The sequence below is a fragment of the Zosterops lateralis genome, assembly GCF_965231275.1.
Source record: "Zosterops lateralis genome assembly, chromosome: 15".
NCBI lineage: Eukaryota > Metazoa > Chordata > Aves > Passeriformes > Zosteropidae > Zosterops > Zosterops lateralis.
Genome location: NC_139775.1, coordinates 15632314 through 15654278, shown reverse-complemented (window position 1 = coordinate 15654278; position 21965 = coordinate 15632314). Strand labels below are relative to the sequence as shown.

General features: G+C 55.7%; 1 protein-coding gene across 1 annotated transcript in view; it reads right to left on the bottom strand.

Moving 5' to 3' along the window:
- Positions 1-21965, bottom strand: part of LOC310915650 (ankyrin repeat and fibronectin type-III domain-containing protein 1-like) — a gene marked incomplete at its 5' end in the record, with an annotated part of 162026 nt that overhangs the window by 18197 nt on the left and 121864 nt on the right. Inside the window, one exon of the mRNA XM_083872708.1 lies at positions 19224-19352. Coding sequence (XP_083728834.1) covers positions 19224-19352 — 129 coding nt within the window. The remainder of the gene's footprint in view (positions 1-19223; positions 19353-21965) is intronic.

Here is a 21965-nt window from a genome sequence, read left to right as displayed (position 1 = left end):
AGCTCTTCTGGCAGGAAGAGACAGGGAGGCAGGTCCTGACCCTGAGATGCAAAGCACTGCCTGGTGTGTTTAGGAAAGAGAACTAAATCGAGAAATTCTCCAGCAAAACTTTGCCCTTTCTCTTGTGTTTAAGAGTTCCCTGCAGCCCAAGTTCTCCTCCCTCCTCTCCACCTCCAGCTGCTGCTCAGAGGTGAAGGTGGCTCTCTCAACAGGCTCATCAACAGGATGTGTAAATTCCACTGGCTCCTCTTCTTCAAAGGAGGCCACAATGCTCTCCCACACAAATGCTCTTCCCTCTGCAGCAGCTGGAGCAGACCCTGCTGTAACAGATCCCTGCTCCATTCGTGCCTGCAGGATCAGGGTTTAAAATGGAGTGGTGCTTTGGAGAGAAACTCCTTTGTTCTGCCAATTAAAATACATGGCAAATGACCCAGTGCAGGCAGACTGCACAACTGGGAGGAAGCTCTCCCAGAGATGGCAGGCACAGAGACAGAGAGAAATTTCTCACTGTTTTCCCCTCCTCTGATTTGGTTTTAATGAGAAGTAAAGAGATGGAAATTATTCAGCGGCTCAGGAGTGAACATCTATGTATATTAAACCAGCTGCCCCCGAGATAAAAGAGCTTCCTGCCCTGTGGTTATGAGTCATCTGGACTCAGTGAAATGGTCTTGATTTATCTAGAGCTAAGCTTTGCCCTGGAGCAACTGATAGCTGAAAACAACACCTACAGATGTCCTGCCCTCAGGGGCCGAGCACCAGCTCACCCATGGCCAAGGCCCATCCTGCAGGGAGGAGTGGGAGGAGATCCCACTTCCTCTGCCCGAACAATCTCTAAACTAAATTTATCCCAGCCACAATTGGTTCTTGTTGCTAATTATTGTCCTGCAGGAGCTTTGCCTGCCCCAGCACTTCAGGTCTCTGGCCATGGGGGATGTGTCTGTGACCATCAGGGAAGTGATGTGGACATCAGGTTTGCAGTGCCATAAACCCACAGAGCAGCAAACTCCATCGCCCTCTCCATGGAAGAGGCTGAGGTTCTTTGGAAAGAAGAGCTGAGGATGGTCGTTTCCATTTGGGGTCAGCTCTGGGTCTCTCAGAACATGAAAAACCTTAAGGGTGGAGTGTGTCCGGGGAAAGGAACAGAGCTGGGGAAGGGGCTGGAGCACCAGGAGCAGCTGAGGGAGCTGGAAAGGGTCTCAGCTGGAGAAAAGGAGGCTCAGGGGGGACCTTGTGGCTCTGCACAACTCCCTGACAGGAGGGGACAGCCAGGGGGGGTCGGGCTCTGCTCCCAGGGAACAGGGACAGGACAAGGGGAAATGGCCTCAGCTTATACAAGGAGAGGTTTAGATTGGATACAGGGGAAATTTCTTCCCTGAAATGCTGACTCAGCACTGGCTCAGGCTGCCCAGGGCAGTGCTGGAGGCACCATCCCCTGAAGGATTTAGAAGCTCTGTGGATGTGCCACTTGGGGACATTGTCTAGTGGTGGCCTTGGCAGTGCTGGGTTAATTGTTGGATTTCACGACCTTAAATGTTTTTTCCAACCTTAGTGATTGTTAGTATGATTTTGTCTCAGGGAACCAATGCAATAGAGGTGGTTTTCCTTTTTAAAAAGCACATGAGGATGGATGAGCACAAGGCACCTTCATTTTTTTCCTTCCTCCAGCATCTCACACAAGCAAATCCCCTGGGTAGTTCATAATGTATTGTCCTGGATGCTCATGCTGGCAACACTGTAGATCTCGGCCTGGTAAAAAGTGTTAATAATTGTCGCAATTCCACGATTTAAAGTGCATTTTGTTGAAGGGTGTAGCCCTTTTGAGTCTCCAGCTGAGAACCAGTGTCTGACAGACCCAGCTCTGCGCCCCCAGAGCCCAGCGGGGCACCTGGACAGGCAGGAGTGACCACTACAGGTCACCTACAGGTCACCAGGACAGACATAAATAAGGAAATTTTGATCATTAGGGAGGTGAGGCCCTGGCACAGGGTGCCCAGAGCAGCTGTGGCTGCCCCTGGATCCCTGGAAGTGTCCAAGGCCAGGCTGGATGAAGCTTGGAGCAGCCTGGGATAGTGGAAGGTGTCCCTGCCCATGGCAGGGGGTGGAATGAGTTGGGCTTTAAGGTCCCTTCCAACCTGAGCTGTTACAGTCCTATGAGATTAAGTGGCAAGATCACCATACAGGTATTTCCTGAGAGAAAAACCTGAGTGTGAGAGGTCTCTCCACACCTGAACACACCTGGCCTGACCCATGTCCAGGGCCACGCTCACCCCTGTGCAGCAGGAATTCACAACTGTGCCCATGGGCACCGCGACACCAACACTCCACAGCAGAGACCAACACTCAGAGCAGCTCCTCTGCAGCCGTGGGGACAGGAACAAGAAGTGCTGTGTCCAGCATGAAGAGGAGCTGCTGATGCGTTTGGATTTTCCACTCCTTTTGCCCAAGCATAAGCAATTTTTCATGGCTGGCAAAATAGAGGCCGGATTAAAAATGGAACATGAGTAGGGGAGCCCTTCCAAAGAGTGGGATTTCATAACCCACCAAAAAGCACGCTCAGAACTAGGAGCAAATGCCACGACTGGCATCCCTGCAAGGCAGCAGGGCTCGTGGAGCAGCAGGCACAGCAGTCACCCACCCTGGGCTGTGCAGACCACCAAGGCATTTGGGTGCTGTGCAGTGACCTGGCCATGCAGCAAAACACTCCTGTCCCATGGGAACATCTCTGTGCCTAGAAAATCCACTTGCTTATTGAAACCTGGGTCTGGGGAAAGGCACCAAAGCAGACTTTGTTTGTTTGTTTGTTTGCTTATTTGTTTTGTTTGTTTGTTTGTTTCCTCCAGCTTTTCTCTTTTCTCCCTCACTTGGCAAACCTGCTGGGTTTTGTTTTGAGTGGAGCCGAAGCGAGCATGCCTCCTTTGTTTAGCAATAACAAGTAACTTATATAGATGCTGCTCCTGCCAGGACATTTTTGTTGGAGCTCCAGAAGCCCAGTGCTGTTAAACCCCAAATGCACGGAGGAGCTCAGCGTGGTGTCAGGGCCCTGGGTCAGTGCAGAGCCTCCTGAGTGGCAGCACAGGGTCCCTGCTGTCCCCACACTGGGCACAGTCTGTGCTGCCCGAGGGGCTCCTGGCCTGTGGCAGCAGAGAACACCCCCGTGGACACACAGCCCACCCTGGAAATGGAAATGCCTCTCTGCCATGGAAAGCTGACTGCCAGCAGCTCGGTGCCCGAATGAAAAGCACATCCTGGGTGAGATCTGCAATATCCAGCAGTGCCCAGAGCCCTGCACCTCTCCAGGGGATGAGGAGGAGCATTTCCCCCTTGGAGCATTTCCCCTCTGAGCATTCCATCCAGGCTATTCCCAGTTCAGAGGGGTTTTGCACCCTTTGGGGGATAACTGTGCTGGGAGCACATGGCAAGGACCCCCAGCCCTGGTCCAGTCCTCACTCAGCCGTGGCAGAAGGGGCTCACACAGGCTGGACACAGCAGACCCCACAGCCCAGGGCTGCCTGGGGGCAGGCAGGGTCCTCCTGAGGCACAGCCACGTCCCCTGGCACAGCACGAAAGAGCCTCCTCAAATGTCTCATCCCCACCACCATCTCCCTCTTAAATCAAAGGCTGAGTTTGGGAAAGAGGGAGACTTCAGGACTCTGAGGGAGATTCAGAGCCAACCAAGTAGATCACTCGCTGACAGAGCCCCATAAAACACCCCACTGCTGCAGGCCCAGCAGTGCCTTTGGGGAGGAAGGGAGGGGAGACGCTTGAGCAAACTCTGCTGCAATACAACAATGCTGCCACTTCTTGCTTTGCTTTATTTTTTTTTTTTTAAATCAGACCTCCTGTTCACTGCTTAAAAGTGAGACCAGAAGGCTCTTGTGGTTCAATGCCCGTTAAAACGTACCCCAAATCAGACTTTGATTTGCAGTGTCCCTGTGCCATCAGGGTCAGGGATGCTGCCAGGCAGGCACTGCCAGCACAGAGTGCCACTGTCCCTGCCGTGCCCAGGGCACACACAGCTCACACAGCCCTGCCAGGCCACGGGGACACCTCTCCCTGGGGACTCTGCACAGTGACTGCCTCAGCAGCCCGTCAGCACCACCTTGGGCTGCAGTGAAGGGGACACCAGTGGGCACAGCCTGGCTCCTGGCACCCTGAACTATCCCTTGAAGGAGGAGACTCAACACTTCAGAGCCTCACACAGTCCCCATCCACAGATCTCAGTCAGGAAGGAGATGCTGGAAGCTCCTACACCCAGCCAAGCTCTGCTTATTTTACTGTTTTCACAAGGATTTACCCCAGCAGAGCTCCTGTGTGTCCTGCCCAGAGTTTCCTACCTAGAAAATCCACTTTTCTGCTTCTGCGCTGCCAAACTCCCCAAACTGGGGATGGAGTTGTGTGGTCTGTTCACTATGGACTGAGAGCATCTCTGCCCTGCCTGAAGGGCTTGGGGAGGGCTGCTGGGGGTGCAGCATCCCTGTGTGACCCTCACACCTCCCTGGGGCACCTCCCAGTGCCAAAACCCGCCTGTCCCTCCCATCCCACCGGCACCGGGGATGGCTCAGCCCCGGGCTCCCATCTCCAGGCCAGGGCAAACCTCTTTTTTCTCGCTGCCGCGCCACAAAGCCAGCCTTTAATTGCTGCTTGACATTAAGTATCCGAGCGAGGAAGTCTTGGGTAAATGTTCTTGCTATGGGAACACACAGTGCTGAGTCTCTTTAATTACATTGTTTTTGTTTGGCTTTTATTTTTTTTTTTAATTTTTTTTTTTCTTTTTTTTTTATTAGTCGTGCTGCGGCTGCTTTCCCCCCTCCCTGACAGGCCGGAGAGGCTCACGCTAAATATGGCCGGGTTTAAGGTCCGCCGTGAAACCCGAGGCGCGGCACCAGAGTGGCTGGACGCGGTGCGCGCCAGGGTAACGCGGGACGCGCATTCCAGCCCCGGCCTGTGCTCCCCCCGTGCTGCTCCCAGAGCAACCACCGCGCTCCAAACCACCTCTAGGGCTTCCTCTTCCAGCAGCCAAACCCTGGGCCCCCAGGCTGTCCCATTTCTGTGATGCTCATCGCTCCCACACCAGCCCGCATCTCTGTGGTACCCACCGAGCGCGTCTCCATCACCTCAGTGCTCTCCCCATCCCCAAAACGCGCTGCCCCACACCTGCTCAGCCCAGCTCCAGGCTGCCCCATGGGCCCAGAGAGCCTCCTTCCCGCTGGCCACGCCGCTTTCATCTTCCCCCTGCCCTCCTTGTTATTTTAAAGGCATTCCAGAGGATGCTGTCAGGCTTGGATGTGGTTTGGTCGGGTTGTTTGTTTTCGTACTGGAGGTTTTATGATCGTATTGGGAACAAGCCCTAATTGAGCTGCAATTCGAATTGCAGTCCGTGGGTATTTGTTTCGTTTTTTTGGAAGGGCTCAAACGGCTGTGCAGCTCGGGCTGGAGAATGCATTTGGTTTTAACTGGAACCTGATGGAGACAGGACAGAGCAGGACAGGCTGCCCTGAGCCACGATCAAAGTTCCTGGGGAAGCCCAGTGTGGTCAGCCTGGTGCCAGGTACCCACGACACGACAGGCAGGGCTGGTTGTGATCACAGCCCTGTGACCACCCAAAATCCCTGGCGCTGTCGGGGAGGAGGCAGACAGAGCCAGAACTGCAGTGCCAAAAGCCAAGCACACAGCCCTGGGGCCTGGCTCGGTGGGAGCTTGCAGCCACCCTGCAAATCCCTGTCCCCTGCAAACTTCTGTTCCCTGTGAACTCCTGCCCCTGCAAACCCCTGCAAATCCCTGTCCCCTGCAAAGCTCTGTCCCCTGAAAACCCCTGTCCCCTGAAAACCCCTGTCCCCTGAAAAATGCTGTCCCCAGACAACCCATGTCCTACAAATGTCTGTGCCCAGCAAATCCCTGCACGCTGCAAACCCCTGTTCCCTGCAAACCCCTGTTCTCTGCAAACTCCTGTTCCCTGCAAACCTCTGCAGGGGTTTGTGACCTTGTCCTTGTGCCAGGCCCCCTAAGACAGGGAGCCCAGCACCCCAGAGGGAGCTCAGAACCCCTGCTGGCTGCCCCTTGCTGAGCCAGGAGCTGCTCCAGCCCAAAGCTGCTCACAGAGAACAGGCAGCAAAGAAGGGGCAGCAGCTAAAGGTCAGTGCCCAGACTGCCCTTCATGGGAACTGTGTGGGATTGCCTTCCACTGACCCTGTCCCACACCCACTGCCAGAAAACCAGTGTTTAGCCCCACACCCAAATGTGCCTGATGCTCCCAGCACCAACAACCAGCCAGACCTTTGCAGGTAGGGCTGGGTGGGCAGAGAGAGGGACCAGAGTGCACCTGCTCTGCCCCACTCCTGTCCTGCCACAAGATCTCCCAAGCCCAAGATGCTGGAGCAGGATCAGCAGAGCTCTGGGAGACACCTTCAAGCCATTAACACCACCGTGTTTAAATCAGACCTCCACGTGGGGAAGGAGATGAGCCACGGGGACTTGCTGCCCCTGTGTCAGGAGGAAACCCTATCCCAGGCTGGCCTGGCAGGAATGAGCAGCGCTCCTGCCACAGCTGCATGTGTGCAAACCCCGCTCCGGGGGATCAAATGCAGGAGCTGAGTCATGCGACAACTGAAATCAAAGATCACTGAAAGCAAAGGAAGGGAGGAAAAGTATCCCCTGGGGGTTCACGGGGGCCCACTTGGGATCCCACAGGAGCAGGAGGGGGATGCTCAGCACAGGGATGCACAGCTGGGAGGAGGAGAAGGGATGTCAGGTCACACTCACTGGTCTGGTCCTGTCCCCTTCCTTGGGTTCTGACACACTTTTGGGGAGGGAGGAGGGCAGTGCCCATGGAGCCGGAGGCTGTTCCACTGGGAGGAGGAAGGAGGCTGGGATGGCAGTGTCCCAGCGGCTCTGAGGGCTGCTGACATGTACCTGCACCACACCAAAAAGCCCAGGAGCTTCCAGGAGCCGGGAGGAAGCACTCACCTGCCTGTGCCCAAGAGAGCTTGACCTTGTGCCAGAGGGATTTCATGTTTTGTCATGGCCTCACCCCAGGGTGTTGTTTGACTGTCTCCTCACCCCCCTGACACCACCAGGGCTCTCCCCATGAGAACATCCCTGTGCCTTTTCCTGGCATGGTGGGGTCCTCACTCAGCCCCCCATTATGGTTCAGAGGTTGGGTGAGCTCCAGGTTCTGCTGCAAACAGAGCTCCAGGGAGCCCCATCCCCTTCCCTCGCCCTGGGACTGAGGCTGGCCTGGCCTGGGGGCACAGCTCTGCCTGCTGGGGGCTGAGACCGGCACACTCATCACAGCAGTGGGAGCCAGTCCCTTTGACCCAGACCTGCAGAGAACCGGATCCTTTGACCTCCTGCGCCACCTGGTGCCCCCGGCAAGGACGTGCCACCGGGGATGTGCCTCCCGCAGAAACCAGCTCTCCTCCAGAACCATCAAATGGTAGAAAAATGGCCCAAGAAGGTCTTGTGGGGGTCCACCTGAGCTCACTCCCCCATGCCTATGGCTGGGCTCCATCCTCAGCCACCTCCACCTCACCCGTCCTTCCCACTCCTCCGGCCCATCACTGGGATGTTCCTTCTGGTGGGAACCCACCTCCATTCCATCATCCCACCCAAAGACACCCAGCCAGACAGGACTGGCATTCTGACGGAATCCAGGCTGAATCCTGGCAGAGCTGCACCCAAAGGGGTTACAAAGGGAGCCCAGAGCCACTGATCTCGGCGGGGAGGAGGAGACAAGCCTGGCCAAGGCACAATGGAAGAGCAGACAGACGCCCACGCCCGGCTCCAGAGCTGCTGCCCAGCTGGGAAGTGTTACTGCAGTCAGGAACTCTTCCCGCTGGAAGGCGCCCAGCAGGAGCCAGGCTGCAGAGCTGGGCACTGCCCACAGGCTGTCCCTGCCACGGCCACCAGGAACAGCCACCCCCCCGGGATCTCCCTGCACCAGCACGTCCCAGCCTGGCAAACCCCTCACCTGGCACGGCTTTGGGCCAGGATTTGCTCCCGGTTTGCTCCAGAACAGGGATCTCCTGATCTCACTGGGATCTCCTGATCTCACTGGGATCTCCTCTGCCCACCCCACTTCTCTTGTGCCAGCACCACCCAACCCATGAGCAACACCAGAGGGGTTGGGTCCCTGCCCCCCAACTACAGCAGTGTCCCTGTGGAGTCAGGGTCCAAAGCCTGCAGTCTGAGAGGAGAAGGCAGTTTTTCCCACTATTTTGCTACAAAACACCCTACAAGTGCCTAAACACTCTTGTAACCACCAGCAGGGCCTCCTTCCAGCTGGGGCTTGCCTTCTTCATCACACCAGAGCTTCCCCAGCTCGTGTATCGCTCCCCTCTCTGCACAGAGCTCTGAAATACCATCAAGTAGAGAAAGCCCAGCTGAAGATAACAGTGTCTGCGGAGGAATTTCCAAAGCCCCCCAGGACAGCAATGAGAAAAAATTTCCACTCTAATATAAAAGAGGAATTTTGAAAACCATAGGGGTCACCTCCAGCTACCAGGGCCTGCTCAGCCTGGACTTGATGGCCTTGAAGGTCTTTCCCAGCTGTGATGATTCTGTGATTCTGTCCCTGCATGGATGTGATGCTGCTGAGCTCAGCCATGGCACAGGCAGGTCTGCAAACACCTTTTCCCAGGTCTCACACCACAGGAGCTTTTCCTCAGCTTCTCCTCCCCTCAGGGCACTGCCCAAGCTCTGCTCCTTCTCTCTGCTGAGGGTGAGGGGCAGGTGATACCCACAGCCAGTGCCAGGAGTGGGAAATGGGGACAAAGACAGCACTGCCTTGGGTAAACTGCTTTTGAGAGTTGTTATTGGGAAACAGCTCCTTCAGCCACCACTCCTGGACTTGTGTGGGCAAGGAGGTGTCCCTGCAGAAAGGGATGGCAGGACAGAGTGGCCAGAGTGCCTTTGGAAATGGGGACACCAGCAGCTGGTCCCTGAAGAGCCCCTTCAGGCAGCCACACTTCCTCATGGCTAACCATCTGACCAAATCCATGTTGAGTTCCAGCAGGAATGCAGCGTCCCTGCCAAATTTCAAGGTTTTTTTTTTTTTTTTTTTTCAAAGAGTGGAGACACAGAAGCCCTCAAAGAAAGAGACAGGAGGGGAAAAAAAATAGAACTTGGCAAAGCTACCATTTTTCCCCAATCTTCTGCTGAAAATTGGGGAAAAAAAAAAAAAAAAAAAAAAAAAAAAAAAAAAAAAAAAAAAAAAAAAAGGAGAAAGTTCAGCCTGCAGCAGGAAAGTGTAGAGCATCAAGAGGAGGGGGATTTAATCTCTCACAGACCCTCTGGGTGACCCTGAGCAGACACCAAAGCCCTGGTGCTGCCATGGGGTGCCCACCATCCCCTGGGAGCAGGGAGAGCACAGGTTACAGCAGCACAGTCCCAGTGGGACACAGGAACTGTTCCATCTGCCTGCTGCTGTTCCTGCCTGCACACCAAGAATTAATTACAGAATCCTGGAGCACCAGAGCTGGGAGGGACCCACAAAGGTCACAAGTGCAACCCCTGGCCCTGCACAGACCCCCCAACAATCTCACCCTGGGCATCCCTCAGAGCACTGTCCAAACCCTCCTGGAGCTCTGGGGCTGTGCCCATTCCCTGGGGAGCCTGGGCAGTGCCTGAACCCTCTGGGGGAAGAAACTTTCCCTGAGATCCAGCCTAAACCTCCCCTGGCACAGCTCCAGCTGTTCCCTGGTCCTGTCCCTGGTCACAGAGAGCAGAGATTGGAGCTGCCCTTGTGCTTCAGAAGGATGAAGTGACTGTGCTGGTGCACGAGGAAAGCAGCCGTGGATCCCTGTGCCGTGCAGGATCCTGATCCTGGTCCTGACCTGCATCATCAGCAAAGGAAACGGCCAAAGAAACTTTGAGTTCATGTGAAGTTCACCCCAGCTGAGCTCTGCTCCAGGAGCAAAACTTTCCTGCCTGCCATGAGCTTTCCAGAGCTCATGACCAGGGCAGAGCAGGGCCAGGACTGTGCTGGGAGGATGAGATCTCTTGGCAGAATCCATCTTCCACTTGGGAAGAGATGAGGGAATTCCAGCTCCTCACTCCACGAGTGTGCTCAGTGTTGAGGTTCCCCTCACACCCCGGCTGGACAGCAGCAGGCACAGCCAGGGAGAGCAGGAGCACTGACTAAATGTCACAGCAGCTTATCTATGCTCAGAACCAGCCTCCTGAATTCCCAGGACTTGGCCCGGTGCTTTGAGGGATTCCAGGGCATGGGAAACCCAATCCAGGTCCTGTCTGCACAGAGCCCTGGGCACAGCAGGGCTTGGCTCTGGAGCCTGGCTCGGGCAGGGAGGATGGAGCAGGAGGATGGGGCACAGGCAGGGACAAGGCACAGGGCAGGTCCTGAAGAAGCTGAGCCTTGCCCCCACCTGGTCCACCAAACCTTTGCCTCTACCTGGTCCCATTTCCCAGGGAGTTCCCGAGGCAGAGCAGCCCCTCCTGGGACCACAGCCCAGTCTCTGCCCTTGGGGCTGGTCCTTGGCTGGGACAGCAGGGATTTACCTCCCAGCAGGCTCTGATGGGTCACTCCCTCAGGACTTCAGTGACACAGGGAGGCTGATGGCTCCAGCACAGAGGGGAGTGAGCATTCTACAACTCCAGGGCACACAGTGACATTTAAACCCCAAAGAATTCAGGTTAAGATTCTACCTGCCTGCATCTCCCCAGATTACCTCTGCACTGAGATTTAGATACTCATGAGGTTTCCTTTTCACATCGAGGACTGTGACATCTCTGCAATTCCCCCAGTACATCCCTGGAGCTCGGGTTTCCTGCTGTGGAAATCCACTGGCACCGTCCAGGCAGAGGCACGTCCATGGAGAAGAACCAGTGGAGATCCTGCAGGATGAAGAGCATCCTCCACACTCCTCCTCAGCAGGGACCAGGGCCCCCATCCTGCTTTGCAGATCCTGGCCATGGGAAATGCCAGAGGGATGATGACAATTAAAAAAAAAAAAAAATAAATCAGGCAATTGGGGTATCTAAGAGAAATTAAAGGGTGCTGGAGGTAATGGACTGAGAAATTATCTTATTGGAGGTATCAGCCACCAGCAGAGGGAAGAGGCCGGAGCACCAAATCAGTACAATATTTTATATTTCCCTTTTAAGTGTTATTTGTTGCCTGTGCTCTCAGAGAGGAAGGGATCTGGCTGAGGGCTCTGGTCCCAGGAAGGGAAAACCTGGACATCAGTCTTCTCTGAACGTTTTCCTTCTGCTGCTTCCCCAGAGGGCTCAATTTCTCCCAGTGCAGTGACATGAGAAACAAATGGGGCTGAGAGTGCTGGACCTGCTGGAGCCTGTGGCAGCACAGAGGGGCTCCAGCCTCACTCTGCTCCCAACCTCTCCAGCCTCACTGTAACCACAAACTGAGCTGCCTCTCCTGAGGAGAGGAGGAAAACTGGGCTCCCAGAGGGCAGCAGGAGAGGAGGGACAAGATCTCTCCCTTCCCATCTGCACCATAGGATGCTCCTGGCTCCCTGCTGGCAGCACAGGCAGCAGGAGCAGAGCTGCAGGACAGAGGCTCCTCTGCCAGAGCTGCCTCTGGGCTGGGGCTGGCTGCAGGACTGTGTCAGCCCCGTGTCAGCCCCGTGTCAGCCCCATGTCAGCCCCATGTCAGCCCCGTGTCAGCCCCGTGTCAGCCCCATGTCAGCCCCATGTCAGCCCCGTGTCAGCCCCGTGTCAGCCCCATGTCAGCCCCATGTCAGCCCCGTGTCAGCCCCGTGTCAGCCCCATGTCAGCCCCATGTCAGCCCCGTGTCAGCCCCGTGTCAGCCCCACAGGGACCAGCTGTGCCCCTCCAGCCTCTGCCTGCCTGCAGGCAGCTCGGGAAATGAGGATAAAAGGTGATGGTTCACAAGGAAATGATTCCTTTTCAATGCTTTCCTGAGGTTCACCTGACTTTTCAGGGAGATGTTTGGAGGGCTCGCTCCTTCCCACCTCCCTCAGCATGTCCTTCACAGTCATTGTTAAATAAATCACTGTCCCTGCAGCTCTGGGGAGGGGATGTGAGCCCCCTGCTCCCTCAGCACGTCCAGAGGTGCTGGCCATGGTCATCCTCAGCCTGCTGGGGACACAACTGAGCTCTTGGCTGGCCATGGTCATCCTCAGCCTGCTGGGGACAGAACCGAGCTCTTGGCTGGCCATGGTCATCCTCAGCCTGCTGGGGACAGAACCGAGCTCTTGGCTGGCCATGGTCATCCTCAGCCTGCTGGGGACAGAACCGAGCTCTTGGCTGGCCATGGTCATCCTCAGCCTGCTGGGGACAGAACCGAGCTCTTGGCTGGCCATGGTCATCCTCAGCCTGCTGGGGACAGAACCGAGCTCTTGGCTGGCCATGGTCATCCTCAGCCTGCTGGGGACACAACCGAGCTCTTGGACCACATTGTCCCACGTGTAGTTCAACACCAGGAGCTCTGGGACTCCCTGACTGGTGTCCACCTCACCCCCAGAGAGGTGGGCTGGGGGATGGCAGCACCAGCAGAGCCCCCGGCACAGGAGTGTCCCTGCACACAGAGCCCTCCTCATTCACTGGGGCTGCAGCTCCTCTTTGACCACATTTACGGCCTCTAAACCAACTCTGCAGTGTCCTGCTGATGGCAATGTCCATCTGCCACACCGGGGGAGCTGCATGGAGACCCGGGCAAGGGAGCCTGGACATCCCGGGACAGCCTGGGACAGGGTGAGAGTCTCCCTGGACATCCCGGGACAGGGTGAGAGTCTCCCTGGACATCCCAGGACAGGGTGAGAGTCTCCCTGGACATCCCAGGACAGCCCGGCTCAGGGTGGAAGTGCAGCTCCCACCCGGCTAATTCAATAAGTCACAGACACCATGAGTTCACAAGGCACAGAGGCTCCACAGCTATTAGGGGAATTGGGAGCAGGGGGAGGAGGAGCTGAAATGGAGAAGGGATGGAGATGGGGAGGGTGGAGAGGGGGAAGCTAAGACAAGCAGCAGAACAAAACATGCCATAAATCATCAGGAGCTGCTGAAATACCAGAACAAATGACCCCATGGCTTGGCCATTGTTCCCGGGCGAGGGCTTAAAGCGCTCCCAGTTGAGACAAAGCGCCTCGCGTTTCGTTTCAACACCGCGCCGGCCTGGCCGGGAGCTCTGCACAGCCGGGATGGGCTGTGTGTGTCACCTCAGGGCTGTGTGTCACCTCAGGGCTGTGTGTCACCTCAGGGCTGGGGGTCTGTGTCACCTCAGGGCTGGGGCTGTGTGTCACCTCGGACAGGATGGCACAGCCAGGCAGGGGCTGTGTCCCACCTTGGACAGGGCTGGAGCTGTGTCACCTCAGGGCTGGGGGCTGTGTGACCTCAGGGCTGGGGGCTGTGTGACCTCAGGGCTGGGGGCTGTGTGTCACCTCGGATAGGGCTGTGTCACCTCAGGGCTGGCACAGATGGGCTGGGGGCTCTGTGTCATCTCAGGGCTGGGGGCTCTGTGTCACCTCAGACAGGGCTGGGGCTCTGTGTCACCTCGCTGGGGGCAGTGGTGCTCTGGGCAGGGTTGGTCACCCCCAGGCAGTGCTGCCAACTCGGGGCTCAGCCTGTCCAGAGCATCATCCCCTTGCTCCCCCATGCCCCCAGAGCTCCCAGCCATTCCTCCCCTTCCACTGCAAACCTCAGGGCCTCATTCTCCTTGTTTTCCCTCGCTCAGGCTTCCTGGTCTGGGAAGAGAAAGAGCTCCAAGACTTCTCTGGAGTGAGACATCTCGGAACCTGGAGGAGCTCCGAGCCCGCCGCCTTCCTGGTGCTGCTACTCTTTGCCTTCCGAAAAGTCGATGACAACTCACTTTGTGCCGGCTGACTGGCAAAGGGACAAATGTCAGAGAGTCCTGGGGACAGTCCCACACAACTGTGGACAGCTGTGGGAACAGCACCAGGCTCTCAGTGAGCTGTGCAATAGCAGAGAGCAGGAGCAGGGGGATGGATCATTTGCACTCCCCCGAGCCCTGCAGCTCCATCAGGACCACAGCGCTCTGTGCCAGGAGGTGAGGACCCCATGGATGGGGACAGGTCATCTGGCTGTTTGCCCACAGCAGTGACAGCACCAATGCTGGGAGGCACTTCCACAGCAGGGAGAACCTCCACACCACCCGAGACCACTCGGAGAGGAAAAATATTTCACTATGACACTTCAAATAACTTCCATAAAAATCGCTCCCTTAAAAAAACTTCTTCACAATCACTCCCAAAGCACAAGGCAGTCATGGGTGACACCTCCACTGACCAGACAGTCCCAGCCAGGTCCCTGTGTCTGGTGGCTCCTGCTGGCTTGGCACCTTCCACCCGGCTCTGTGTGGTCTGCACGGTGGCAGCTCCCTGCACATCCCAGATTTGGGCAGCGAGGAGCTGGGATCCAGGGCTCAGGCAGGAAAACAAGCCCCAGGCAGGGCTGGGCCGCCTGTCTCCAAGCACAGACACTGCTGCCAGCACCACTCCAGCCCGTGGTGGGCAGCCAAGGAGCAGAACCGAGATAACGGCACGAGGGGAGACAGGAATGTGCTGCATTTTTCCTGAGCTGCCATGGGAATTGGCTACTCCAACCAGTGAGACTGGCTGACAGGGAGAGCGCCAGGAGCCCAAAGAGAAAAAGCAGTGAGTAAGCAAGGAGGAAGAAAACAGAGGGAAATCAGGGAGAACAAGAATTGGAAAAGCGGCGCGGGGGGAAAGCGAGTCCAGGAACAAACAGAAGAAGGAGAAGCAGAGTTGAGCTAGAAAGGAAAAGAAAGGGACAAAAAGATTTCAGGAGGACAAAGCTGCCAGGGCTGAAACCCCAATGAGCAATGGAGCTGATGAGAGGGAACAGAGGCTCCCAGCTCTGCCCACACAGGAGCAAAACAGGGGTCGCAGCCCTTCCATTGGATTAACCCTCACCTAAGAGGGAAGATAAATGTGGAGAATATCTCAGGTAACAGGCACTGGAGGAGAGGAGGCCTCAGCTCGTTCTGAGTGGGGAGAACAGGGATATTTGGGGTTTTGGCATTGCTGTAGGACAGTGTGAGGTCTCCATGGGAATCACCAGCTCTCACCCCAACAGCAGAATGTGGTGGGCTTTAGTAGCCTTGTGCTATTTAGGCTTGGGAGCCAGATTAGGACCAGAGACCACAGAAAGCAGAGCTTTAATAAATGAAATCCCAAATCCCTCCTTGCCTCAGTCACCAGGTTTTGCCTCATTTGCAGCACAAGCTGCCGTGGTGACCCAGCACACACCATCCAGCAAAGGGGACAAGGGATCCAGCAGACCTGGGCAAAACCAGCCCCCAGGTTTCTCCCAAAGACTGGGAAATCTCCTCTCCAGCCCCCCCCAGCAGCAGGACACCGGCACCATGGGCTGAGGTGATCCAGCACATTCACAGCCCCGAACACTGGGGACTTTGTGGCAGCAGCTTTAAAAAAAATACCCTAAAAAAGGGCCTAATAATGAAGTATTTATTTCGGTAAACAACGTATGAATGAAAGAAGTGTTTTCTCAATACTTCAGTTTTTTCTCTGCCTTCTCTCCCTTCCCCCCCCCAGCAATTTTGTTTTTAATAAGTGGAACTAACAGGCTGGGGATCAGGGCTGTGCTCCCCTGGCCTGGTGCAGCACAGGCACACGTGCCATGGCAATAGAGCTGCCTTGTGCTGGGAGAACAGGAGCCTTGAGCCACTGGGATGTGCTCTGGTGGACACAGGCACCCTGAGACCTGCCTTGGGAGCTGTAGAAATTTCCGTGGATGGCAGGGACAAGGAACTCTGCAGAGCTGAGATGTTCTAGAGACACGGGGGTTTATTATTCCAAGGGTGGTGGGTAAAGAGGGCTTTGCCTTCAGCCACCAGCCTGGGCTGGAGCAAAGCCCTAAAGAGAGAATGGGGAGAGAGAGAGAGAAGAGAGAGTAGGGGGGAAAAGGGGAGAGGCAAGAGAGTTCAGGCCAAGAGAGCGATCACCTTGTTCCAATCCATTCTATCTCTTTTTGTGTTGAATATTCTAATTTGCAGTGACCAACCCGTGCAAGATACAAAACCTACAGACTTTGCCTGCAGCCTATAAGAACTGCTACATCACCATGTCATTTTATATTCTAAACTCTATAGACTCCTTTCTTATGCCCTTGTTCCCTGATGACTTTGCAGGGTGGAAAGGCAACATTCCTGAGTCTTTTGTTTTTCTGTCTTTCAACCCATCTCTAGCTCATCACTGTCTTTCTGCCTGCCATGCTCACATCTCCAAACTGGCTTTCATTCCTATTTCACTCAGGTTTTACATCTGCAGTATTTATTACCATACAATCATATTAATAAATCCTTCCTGATATATCTTTCCCCACAGGGAGCATCCCTGGGCTGGGCAGCAGCACAGGACACCCAGCCCCTCATTCACTGTGGCAGCAAAGGACTGCACCTCCTGGCCCAGGGCTCCTGGAGAATGCCAAGGGGAGGTGAAGGCAGCAGTGTCCTGTCCCTGTCCTGTCAGGCAGACTCTGTGACCCTGTGCAGCTCCTTCTCTTGTACTTCAGCTCCATCCACCCCTACCTGAGCACCTGAGTAATTGGGAACACTGGAAAACACTGAAAACTCAGCCTGTTCTGCGTGGGGATGGATTGTACTGACAATGCTTTGGTAGGAGTTTCAAGCAGGAAACTCTAATCCTTGCCCCCAGACTGACACCCAGCTTTTCAAAGCAAAGAGCAGGGATGATGTCACGCTTTTCTACCTCCTCCTTGGCAACAGCAGGTTGAGAAATTGTCCTTTGCCTTCAAGCCTTGGGGTCAGGATGGGCAGGAATCTCAGGAGCTGCTGATTTGGGAAAACATGGTCCATGACTCTTCCCTGCCTCTCCTGCCCGTGGGGGAGTCACACACAGTGTGGGTGTTCACCCTGCACCAAGGCAGGTAAAAAGGAGCAGTGGTAACCCTGGGTTGTGAATACAGACAGATTTGATGCAGGGGTGTATTTGCTCTGGAAGGCACATTGGGCATCTGGAGATTTGCCAGGATGTTTGCCAGGATGTTTGCCAGGATAGGAGCCGAATTCCCCACCAGCCAGAGCTCTGAGGAGCACCCTGACCTGCAGCCCAGGATGGTTTGGAGGCACTAACTGAGGATGCTGGTCCTGCTGTGCTGAGCAGAGATCCCTGCTGAGGTACAGAGAAAAGCTGTTTCACACCAAGGAAAAGGCCAGGAGATCCCTCAGCAGGTCATGGCTGCAGAGAAGGCTGGAAAAAAATCTCCAAATGCCTCTCTGAGGACCTGTGAGATGGATGAGAGCAGGCAGGGTCCTCAGCCCACTGCCACCCTCATCACTGTGACCCTCTGAGGGTTAAACCCCTCCTCTGTGCCCTGCCCTGAGCTCCAGCAGCCTGACCCACCCTGTCCTGGCTGTCAGGGTGATGTCTGATCCAGCTCAAAACATCCCTAAACCACGGATAAAACCCCCAGCACAGGGTGGGAGCCCTGCCTGGCTGTGTCCCTGCAGGATGGGATGAAACCCTCAGCACAGGGTGGGAGCCCTGCCTGGCTGTGTCCCTGCAGGATGGGATAAAACCCTCAGCACAGGGTGGGAGCCCTGCCTGGCTGTGTCCCTGCAGGATGGGGACACCAGCTCTGTCCCCCAGCTCTGCTGTGATGGCACAGGCGGCCTCTCCTCACCCAGAGCTCATTTCCAGGCTGCTCTGCAAAAATCCCTCTAAAAGAGCATCATCTACCACTGCTGAGAGTGGCTGCTGCACAAGGTGCTTTGCCAAAAGCAAGACAGATGGTTTCCCCCAGGAAAACCGTGGAGTGGGGAGAAGTGTGCCACAAATATCCCCCAACAGGGCTAAACTGGGACCCGGGGGCTTCAAAGACACATTTAGAGAGGAAAAGAGATTTGCTGCTGGCTCCTCGTGCTTTTTTTGTTATGAATAAAGACAAATTCTGGTTGTTTTTAATGAGCTCTTTGTTGTTTCCCTATTTGCTACGTTGCAAATTCACATATTTTGTCTCTTTGGGAGGGACAAACTGCAGACCAGGTTTCCTCATGAACATCCTCTTAGCAAAGTTGTGTAAGTAGAGAAGAAAGCAGCCTGTCCCCAAATATCCTGAATTCTTTGTCTGGTTCATTAGTACCTGGTGAGCTTTGATGCTCGAGGAACCTCACAGATAGAGGAAGCCTTTGAGGAGGGTTCCACAGTCTCACATTGAAGTGTTAGAACACACAATAAATACCAGAGAGATCTCAAAAAAAAGCAGGGAAATTGAAAACCAAACTCGACATTCTTGCAATTTCTAAGCATTTTTCTTTTTTTTTTTTTTTTTTTTTTTTTTTTTTTTTTTTTTTTTTTTTTTTTTTAAGTTTTCCCCTCCTTTATCCATCTAAGGAAGCAGAAAGCAATGCAATTTCCAGCTCTTTTAAATACCCTTCGCAGGTCACCTCTTGGGCTGTGATCTGCTTCCAAGGCTGCTGCCCCAGAGCTCAGAAACCCGGGATGAACAACTCCCTGCTCGGGTGGGGACAGCCCTGAGACCTGTGTCACACCAGGGGCAGCAGCAGGGGGGGAGGAGCGAGCTCTGCACCCCCCTGGGACATGGGGCTGCCCCCCAGGGGGGCTCAGGGACCCTCTCACTGCTCCCTCCAGGTGTGTGACAGAGACAGAGGGGCCCTGAACGTGTCCCTGCAGATCCCAGAGCTCCCGGGGGGCTGAGGGTCCCCCCTGCAGCCCCCAGCTCTGGCTGATCCAACACAGGAGCCTTGGGCACGGAGGGAGCAGGGGATGGATCCTCCAGCAGCTCCCATTGCTCTGGAGCCTCATTCCCTGTGCTCCTGGGGAAAGGGAAGGGAAGGGAAGGGAAGGGAAGGGAAGGGAAGGGAAGGGAAGGGAAGGGAAGGGAAGGGAAGGGAAGGGAAGGGAAGGGAAGGGAAGGGAAGGGAAGGGAAGGGAAGGGAAGGGAAGGGAAGGGAAGGGAAGGGAAGGGAAGGGAAGGGAAGGGAAGGGAAGGGAAGGGAAGGGAAGGGGAGCAGGCAGTGTGGGGGTTGCCAGAGGCTGTGTGTTTATGTGCAGACACTCCCATTGTCCCCACAAGCCCTGACAGACCTGCAGCTGGGGGATATTTTGGTTTGAAGCCTCTGCAGCAGGTGCAGGGGTTTGGAGGGGTGCTGTCCCACGGGACATCACTTTGACAAGTGGGAAAAGGGGACAGGAGGGCAATAGGAGAGGCAGAAGCCTCTTCCCCCAGCCCTGCCCTGCAGCTCTTACCATTCAATGCTCAGAGACCTGGGCCGGAAGGCAGACAGCTCGGCCGAGCCATGCTCAGCTCTCCTTCTCTTCTCCTGCTTCTGCTTCACCGACAAGCGGTGGGCAAACCTAGCCAGGCTGCTCTCTGACCTGGGGAGGGGAGAGGAGAGGTGTTAATGGCACTGCAGCCCTGTCTCCAGGGCCACAGCGCCAGCAGGTGTCGGTGCTGAAAGGAGGGGGCTCCAGGGGTCGGTGGCAGCAGTTCTGGGGTGGGAAGTGGAGGAGCAGCAGCAGGTCTGGGGTTGCTCAGCAGGGCAGGACCAGCACAGGTCCTGGTTAGACAAACTGGGGCTGCAGCCTGGCAGGCTGAGAGAGCCAGGTCCTGCTCCTTGTGCAGCAAAATCACCTCCCCAGGCCGTGCATTCCTCCCCAGACCCCCACTGGTGACAGCCAGCACTGGAGAGACACATTGGTGGGGAGAAGCAAAGCAGGCTGGATCAAAGGCCACACACTCCTCCAGAGAAATCCTGGAGCCTCTGTGGCCTCCCAAACACCAGAACAGCTTCCCTGAGGACTGACATGGAAATCAGCCCATCTTGGGGAGGTTTTGGAGGAAGAAACAGAAATGTGTGGGAGCAAAAGGATTCAACTGAAGGACCTGTCTGGGCTGACAAAACCCCTTATCAGCAGCTGGGGGGCTCCAGCATTGCTCCCGGCCCCTGGCACCAGGAAAAGCACATCCAGGGGCTGGGGAAACACACTGCACATCCCCATCCATCCCAGCCCTGTGCAGGGAGAGCTGCTGGCACAGCCACTGCCTCCTCTCCTCTCCTCTCCTCTCCTCTCCTCTCCTCTCCTCTCCTCTCCTCTCCTCTCCTCTCCTCTCCTCTCCTCTCCCCTCTCCTCTCCTCTCCTCTCCTCTCCTCTCCTCTCCTCTCCTCTCCTCTCCTCTCCTCTCCTCTCCTCTCCTCTCCTCTCCTCTCCTCTCCTCTCCTCTCCTCTCCTCTCCTCTCCTCTCCTCTCCTCTCCTCTCCTCTCCTCTCCTCTCCTCTCCTCTCCTCTCCTCTCCCCTCTCCTCTCCTCTCCTCTCCTCTCCTCTCCTCTCCTCTCCCTCAACCAAACAAAATACATCCAAAGAAAGAGAAAAAGAGAAGCTGTTTCTCAGAACTGAGAGCTCCCTGTCTTCCCTCACAGCAATTAGGCCAGCCCTGACCAGCTAACAGTTTTTTTCCCTGATACATTTTAAACACAGACATCTTCAATTCATTAACTGGCTATTGATTTATTCTTCAGCTTATGGAATTGCTGTTGCTGGGGACGGGGTGGAGACAGATTTCTGGAGAGAGCTCTTGTCTCTCCAGTCCCCACCCGGCAAAACGCGGTTCAGACCTTCCAGGGCCATTCTTTACATTCTTGAGAAAAAATCCTGCTTTGATGTAAAGGATGAGGTTTGCCTTGAAAGAATCCCAACGAGAAACCCAAAGCCCAGCGTTCCCCCGCTCACAGGCAGAGGAAGAGGTGATGAGGAGGAGGGATCCTGGTGTCCACAGAGCACCAGTTCCATCCCCACCACCTCCCTCCCCTTGGTCTGATGTCAGAGCTCAGCTGGAATGGGGGAGGTCCCATTCAGGGATGGGGAGAGGTGGGCACTGACAGGGAATGCTCTGCATTGCCCAGGCAGGGTGTGGACAGCAGGGTGAGCAGGGCTGACCCACACATGGGGCTGGGCAGTGGGAACAGGTGCTGCTGTCCCTATAGCACCTCCTCGGTGACACTTGGCTGTTCCTGCCCCTTCCCACCTGTCCATCTCCATCTCCTGCAGGGGTGAGGGCTCCAGCCCCAGCTGAAAGGATGCTGGGGGTGTTTATCTCCTGAGATCTGGGGCTGCCTGGAGAATCCTGCTGTGCTGACTCCCTCTCCACCACACTCCCTGCACCATTACAGCCACCCCTCCCGAAGTGGCCCCAGCAGGGATGAGGGACTGGGACAATCCAGATGAGCTGCACAGAGGCAGGAAGGCAGCAGCACCTGTGCCAAGTCCCTCTGTGGTGTCACTACATGACCCTTGCAATGACCACCACAGGGACAATCACACACCCAGGAGCTTTACCTGGATGTTTTCACCTGCCCAAGTGTGGCAGGAGCAGCCACTGCATCCTTCAGATGGGATAAAGCCAAGAGCAGCTGTCAGGAAGAGCTGGTGGGTGAGAACAGGGAGATGTGCCAAGTGTCATCAGGGTTAGGGGTGAAGGAGAGAGAGTCCTGGGGGAGGGTGGGCTGCTGGGGCTGGAGGAGCCACCTGGGGGCTCAGGAAAGCGTGGCCTTGCTGTGAGTCCCTGGTCATGGCATCAAGGGGACAGGGACACAGGGAGTGGATCCTCTCCAGCCCAGGGCAGGCACTGCCTGGATCTGTCTGATGCAGGACAGACAAACCAGTCCATGCATGAGTCAGAGGTTGACCAACAATCTTGAGGTGCTGAATTTTCCCCCCAAGACTTGCCAGCCACCACCTCCAGCTGCTACAGCCAGGTGAAGGGATGGCTGTGACAGCTCTGAGAGCCCCCACCTCCCCCCTGAGAGCTGCCAGCCGTGAACAGCCTCCCTCACCTCTGCCAGACCCCAAAGCCTCGGCAGAAGCATCGCTAATTAGGAGCCAGGAGCACATCACAGATCATCTGGAGATTTACACAGAGCTGCTTTACATAAACCGTGCTGCAGGAGGGGAATGAATCATACCTGCTCTGCCGTGGCTGCTCTGCTGTG